Genomic DNA, 7,403 nt, shown 5'->3' with positions numbered 1-7,403 from the left:
CCCAAAAAAAAAAAAAAAAAAAAAAAAAAAAAATGATAAAACAATATATATAACAATATAAATATTAATATATATAAGACAATAAATTATTACAATTATAAGTATATATATATATATATATATATATATATATATATATATATATATATATTAATATGTATATATAATTTTAATAATAAATACTATAATAATATAAAAATTTTACTTAAGTCTGGTAGAGTTTCATAATTATAAAAAAAAAAATTATAAACATCATAGTTGTTTATTTTTCTATTAGAAATGTTATTAAAGGATATACGTAATGTTTTTTTATAATTCCAATTAAAGATACCCCATAAATATAGATTTATATGTTTTTTGCTACATTTTTTTGTCATTTGCATTTTTTTAAGTTTTACATTTGTTTCTTTCATAATTGAATTTTTTTTTCCTCTTGAAAGTTTGGTTTTAAAAGAACTATCACTTGATATATCATTATTAACCTTTTTTTTTTCTATATCTATTTCATTTTTTAATTCATTTTTTTTTCTTCTTTTTCTTTCTTTTCTTATAAGTTTTTGATTCATCATTTTATAATTCTTATTTATTTTTTTATCTGTTTTTAACTTTTTTTTTATTTTATTGAGTTTTAAGTAATAAAAATTTGCATATGAATAGCCAATTAATGGAGTTAAAATAAAGTCACGATCTTCATATTTTTTTTTTTTCAAATTTTTACATTTAGGATTTAAAACTTTCACAATGACATGCTTGCATAATTTATTAATATATATATGCATAACATAAATATATAATAAAATATTTACATCTTCTTTACAGAATCTATATAGCATTTCTATTTTTTTTATTTTTTCAAATTCTAATAACTTTTTAATATGTTCTGAATTCCTATTTTTAAGGAAGTCATAATTGTTTGTCTGTATATCATTCAGTATTTTTAAAGTATCGCTGTTATTAATACACTTGTCATCTTTATTTATAAAATCATTGTTGCATTTAAAATTTTTTTCTATTTTTACATTTTCTATTTTTGTATGTTTCATTAATTCATTTTTATTACAAGTATTTTCATTTTTGATATTTACATTTTCTATTTCATCATTTATACTTTTACCTTTATCATTTATATTATCATCTTTATTATTTATTCTTTCATCTTTATTATTTATTCCTTCATCTTTATTATTTATTCCTTCATCTTTATTATTTATTCCTTCATCTTTATTATTTATTCTTTCATCTTTATTATTTATTCCTTTATCTTTATTATTTATTCTTTCATCTTTATCATTTATATTATCATCTTTATTATTTATATTATCATCTTTATTATTTATATTATCATCTTTATTATTTATTCTTTTATCTTTATCCTTTATATTATCATCTTTAATATTTTTATTATCATCTTTATCATTTGCAATTTTGATTGTATTATCATTTTTGTTATTAATATTTTCGTCCTTTTTATTTGAGGCATCATTGTTTCCGTTTACATTTTTAATATTTATATTTTCATTTTGAATATTTATATTTTCATTTTTAGTATTTAAATTTTCATCCTTAATATTTACATTTTCTATTTTAGAAATTACATTTTTACTTTCATTATTTATATTTTCATTCTTTATAAAATTATTATTAATATTTTCACTTTCATTATTCATATTTTTATTTTTTAAATAATTATTATTTGTATTTTCATTTTCATTGTTTATATTTTCATTTTTATTGTTTATATTTTTATTTTCATTATTTATATTTTTATTTTCATTTTCATTCTTTATATTTTTATTTTCATTTTTAATATTTAAAATTCTATTTTCATTACTTGTATTTTTATTATTATGACTTGTTTTTTCGTTTTTTTGGGAAGTATCTTTTTCATTGATAATATTTAATTTTTGTTTATTATTATCAGAAATTTTAAAAAAGTTTGTAATTTTATTTATATATGTATTTTTTTCTTCATAATTTATATTAATAGTTGATTTTTTTTGTGCTAGATAATTTTCTTTATTTGTATCATTATCTAATGAGTATCCTTTTTTGTGAAATCCTTTTATATCTGTTTTATTATTTATGCTATCTTTTTCTTTTTCTTTTTCTTTTTCTTTTTCCTTTTCTTTTTCTTTTTCTTTTTCCTTTTCTTTTTCTTCTTTTTCTTTTTCTTTTTCCTTTTCTTTTTCTTTTTCCTTTTCTTTTTTTTCTTTTTCTTTTTCTTTTTCCTTTTCTTTTTCTTTTTCTTTTTCCTTTTCTTTTTCTTCTTTTTCTTTTTCTTTTTCTTCTGTTTCTTTTTCTTTTTCATCTGTTTCTTTTTCCTTTTTTTTTCTTCTATATTTTTTTTCTTTTTCTGTATTAACTTCTTTCTGTTCCTTTTTTCTTCCTTTACTTTTTTTTTCTTTATCTTTTATTACTTCGTCTTGTTCTATGTCTGTTTTTCTTTTTTTAAATTTCTCTTCTTTTTCTTTCCTTTTTTCATCTTTCTTTTGTTCATAATCTTTTTTTCTCTTTCTAATTTTTTTATATTTTTCTTTCTCATTTTCATTTCCTTTCACTTTTTCTTTTTCTTCTTGCTTTTTCTTATAATGTTTATATTCTCTTACATTTTTTTCTTGAGTTTGTTCTTCATTCTTTGTATTTTCTTTTAATTCTTTATTTGTTTCTTTCATTTTTTCATGCACATTTTTGTTTTCTTCATCTTTTTGTAGTATGTTTTGAATTTCTTTTTCATCATTTTCATAATTTGATTTTCTCAAATTCTGGTAATTCTCATATTTTACAAAAGGTAGATTATCTATATATAATTTTTTTGAGTGATCTATTTTTTTTATAATTTCAAGAATTTCAAATATATCAATATCTATATTAAGACATGAGAAATAATATGAATCGTTAAACCAAAAAAATGAGGGTATAATTAAAAAATATGATAAAATGGTATTTTTATTTTTGAATATACTTTTAATAAATCCTCTATATATAACCCCTTTAGGTGATCTAAATTTTGCTAATAAATTTCCTTTTAATTCGTATTGAAAACATTCTCCTTCTACAACTTTTTTTTTTCTTACAACCTTTTTGATATTATCATCGTTTTTCAATTCTTCAGATGAACTTTTTTCATCATTATTTTGATAATTATTTATATCATTTTTATTGTGATATTTTTCTTGAGTGGATATTTCAGAAACAACATTTGTTTTGCTTTTAGTATCAGTATTATGATCAGTTTTTTCATTTGTATCTTTTTTGTTCTTATCATATGTAGAAATCATGTCATTTATATCATCATTTGTTAATAAAACATTATTTTGTAATATTATTCTTACATCTATTTTTTTTATTAAATTTAAAAAAAGATAATCTGCATGAAAATGTTTTTCACTCTTATAAATTTTTATTAGATTATTAATCATAATATTTTGTAAATTCGTGTTATTAACATACAGTCTTTTTATTTCAAATAATTTCATAGCTAACTCAAATGTAATTTCATTCTGTAAATTTTTACAATAGCTTGTTTTTATATTTTCCCACTTTTTATGAAAAAAAACTTTATAATGTTTAAATGCCTTTTTATATTGTATTAGATATTTATAAGATTCAAATGATTGAATAATATAAAATATTTTACTTGATTTTTTTCTTTCTTCATTTGCTACTTTCGATTTATTTATGCTTTTATGTGGAGCTTTCTCAATCTGTTTACTTTTATGCTCATATTCAAATGAATGGTTGTCATTATGGTTTTTTTTTAAAGTTGAATTGGAATTAGAAATATTTTTCTCTTTTTTACTAAAATAACTTAAAATATTTCTTTCTTTTTTTTCATAAATTTTATTACTATTTTTTTCATTTGTAATAGCACTTTCATTTATGCCATCTAATGACTCTTTACTTAAGGAATTAATTAAACTGTACACATATTTGCTATTATTTAAATTATTTAAAATTTTTAAATAGTTAGCTAAAGAAACTTTTTTGTTTGAATTTATATGAATATTATTTAACTTCAGTTCAGTATTAAAATTTATTATTCTTCCTATTCCTATTTTACTTTTATCTTTTTGCTTAAAAAATATTATATCATTATGCTCAAAATTTTTTAATTTGTTTTTTTCTTTATTTTCGATAAATTTATTTTCATTAATTTTTTGCTTTTCCATTTAGTAAACTTAATTTTCTTCTTAAACTAAAAAAAAAAAAATTAAAGTAAAATGGTTCAAAATAATATAATCATTAATAGCAATCATTTGATTATTATTATTTTCACATAGAAAATAAGAAAAAATAAATTACACATAACAACATATACTTTTTGTAAAAGAAAAAAATGTAGTAAATATATTTAGTTGTAAAATAAAAAAAAAAAAAAAAAAAATATATATATATATAAATAATAAAGCGAATAAAAGATATTATAAAAAATAAAAGTAAAATATTAACAATAAAGAAAAATGCAAAATCATTTATTATTCATTTTTTCTTATAATCATCATTTTAATGATTTAACAGACAGAAAAAATGAACTTCATAATAAAAAATTTATTTATATTTCTCATTTATAATCAAAATAGATATATTTAAAAATTTACATTAAAAAAAATAAAAAATATAGAAAAAAAAAAAAAAAAAATAATTAATATGCACAATTAAAAATAAAAGAAACATAAACTCTATGTAAAATATCACAAAAAAATTACACTGATATTTTTTTTTTTTTTTTTTTTCAAAATATTATATACAATTTAAGAATTATTTATATTTGTTAAGTTTTCATTTTTAACTATTCTTCTTTACTTTATAAACTAAAATTATTAGCAATAAAATGTACAATAAAATATGATAAAAAAAAAATATATATATAGAGTAATATGAGAAAATATAAAATATATATATATATATATAATAAAATTTTATAAACAATTTCAATCAAATTTTAAGCGATAACAGAATAAAATATAAAAAGATAAAATATAATTTAAAAGAATATAAAATAAAATTTTATATAATTATTTAAAACAAATTTTAACAATACTAAAATGAAATTTCAAGAAATATCTAAAATAAGTTAAAAATTTTTAAAATAAAATGGAATAATTTTTTTTAAAAAATATTGTTAAAATGTACATATTTTAAAAAAAAAAAAAAAAAAAAAAAAAAAAAAAAATTCAATATTGAAAAAAATTTTTTAATATTTTAATAGTTTTGTTCATGAAGTAAATGAAAAATAAAATATAATAACAAAAAATAAAAAATAAAAATAAAACAATGAAAGTATACATATAAAAAAAAAAATGTATATCCAGTTAAATAGAAACAAAAAGAAAAGAAAACATATTGAAGAAGAGAAATTAAAAGTAATATGAAAAGATAAATAATTAAATAAAAAATAAATATTAAACCTATTACAAATATATATATATATATATATATACTTATATAGAAAATTATATTTTTAAGCCTTATTTTTTACTCAATAAAAGTTTAATATTATTTATTTTATTTCTTAATTTTTTTATTTTTATGTATTAAAAGGAACAAGAAACTGCAAAAATATACGCTGAATTCGTTCGTTCATTTGAAGGAAATACTTTTGATAAAGATAATAAGTTTGTTAAAAGTAAGGAATAAATAAAAAAAAAAAAAAAAAGATATACATTTTTTTTTAATAAATATATTTATTAGTAATAAAAATATTATATAAAAATATAATTTTTCTTTTTATTTGAATAGGTAAAATTTTAAATCCATCAACAGGCGAAATTATATCAGCAGAAGATGAAAATAAAAAAGTAAAAAACAAATTTCTAAAGGTAATAAAAAAAAAAAAAGTATAATATATACGAAGAAATGAAAGATAAAATTATTGTAACTATTTTGTAAATATTAATGAGTTTTATTTTTGAATTAATTTACTATAAATAATTAATTCTATGATATGCTTATAATAAGTAAATCTTTATTAATTCATAATTTTTTTTTACATTCTTCTTTAGAGTAATAATTCAAGTGAAGAAGGAAAAAAATATGATGAACATGTAGAAAATAAAAATAACACAGCAAAAGTGAAGGAAATAGATAGTTTTTTAGAAGGTTATTTTTTTTTTTTTTTATATATATAATTAAAAATATTTATAAAAAGAAAAATGTAAAGTATAGAAAAAATGTATATATTATTTATATTTCACATATCTATAAATAGTAACAAAAAAAAAAAAAAAAAAAAAAAAATTNTTTTTTTAAAAAAAAAAAAAAAAAAAAAAAAAAAAAATTATTATTTATTTATTTTTTTTTTTTTTAAATAAATATATATATAAATAATAAAGAAATCAAACAAAAACAAAGAATATTGGATGAAAGAAAAATTTTAAAAGAAAAAGCTCAATTAGCTAAATCAGAAGAAGAAAAAATTAAAATTAATAAAAAAATAATAGAAATAGAAAAAAATGAAACAATATTATCCTATGTACCGAAAAAAGAAAAAGTTGCTAATTTGTATTTAGGAAATTTATCTCCAGAAGTAAGCAAAAGTTGTACATATAATGTGAATGAAAATACATGCATTTATATAATAGAAATATTAAATTTCGTAAAAAATAAACACATATTAATAAATTATATATAATATTTATATTATTTCTTATGTGAATTTTTATATATTTTTATTTTATATATTTTTTAGGTTACGGAAGAATATTTATGTCAAAAATTTGGGAAATTTGGGAAAGTTAACAGTGTAAAAATAATGTATCCTCGTAAAGATGAAGATAAAAAAAAAGTACGAATATGCGGTTTTGTATGTTTTGATAATAGAGAAGATGCAGAAAATGCGAAAGATGCATTAGATGGCATAGAAATGTATGGAAACATTGTGAGAGTTGGGTGGAGTAAAGCAATACCTAAAATAGTAAATAATCCTAGAACGGAAATGAATAATTTAAATATTAACAATTTTAATGTGAATAATAACAATTCAAATAAAAAAATTGAAATATTGTTACCAGAAGATAAAAAAATAAAGAGAATAATTGACTTATTAGCTAAATACGTTACTGAAGAAGGATATACATTTGAAGAAACTATAAAAAAAAATGAAAAAGATAATCCATTATTTAATTTTCTTTTTAGCAAATCAGATTTATATTATTATTACAAATGGAGAGTTTTTTCTTTTGCTCAAGGAGATAGTTATAAAAACTGGAGATCAGATCCATTTCAAATGTTTGCAAATAGTTATATTTATGTGCCTCCTATATTGAATAATACAAAAACCAATTTCCACAAAAAGAAGGAAAATACGTAAAAATAATAAGAAGAATAATATTATTTAAATAAAATTGCATCATATATATTATTAATACTTAAAAAAAAAAAAAAAAAAAAAAAAAATTCGTTTT

General features: G+C 16.6%; 2 protein-coding genes across 2 annotated transcripts in view; one reads left to right on the top strand and one right to left on the bottom strand.

Annotated features, from left to right (window-relative positions):
- PGAL8A_00274600 (conserved Plasmodium protein, unknown function) overlaps positions 1–4,169 on the bottom strand; it is a gene marked incomplete at both ends in the record, with an annotated part of 5,649 nt that extends 1,480 nt beyond the window's left edge. The window contains one exon of the mRNA XM_028671734.1: positions 206–4,169. Within this exon, the coding sequence (XP_028528357.1) occupies positions 206–4,169 (3,964 nt within the window). The remainder of the gene's footprint in view (positions 1–205) is intronic.
- A 1,131-nt stretch (positions 4,170–5,300) lies between these two features.
- The window catches only part of SR140 (U2 snRNP-associated SURP motif-containing protein, putative), a gene marked incomplete at both ends in the record, with an annotated part of 3,227 nt that continues 1,124 nt past the window's right edge, over positions 5,301–7,403 (top strand). The window contains 6 exons of the mRNA XM_028671733.1: positions 5,301–5,363; positions 5,542–5,626; positions 5,740–5,819; positions 6,003–6,099; positions 6,333–6,526; positions 6,689–7,305. Of these exons, the coding sequence (XP_028528356.1) occupies positions 5,301–5,363; positions 5,542–5,626; positions 5,740–5,819; positions 6,003–6,099; positions 6,333–6,526; positions 6,689–7,305 (1,136 nt within the window). The remainder of the gene's footprint in view (positions 5,364–5,541; positions 5,627–5,739; positions 5,820–6,002; positions 6,100–6,332; positions 6,527–6,688; positions 7,306–7,403) is intronic.

Source organism: Plasmodium gallinaceum (genome assembly GCF_900005855.1).
Source record: "Plasmodium gallinaceum strain 8A genome assembly, contig: PGAL8A_v1_87, whole genome shotgun sequence".
Taxonomy (NCBI): domain Eukaryota; phylum Apicomplexa; class Aconoidasida; order Haemosporida; family Plasmodiidae; genus Plasmodium; species Plasmodium gallinaceum.
Note: the sequence above shows the minus strand (reverse complement) of the source record. Positions and strands in the feature narration are given on the sequence as shown.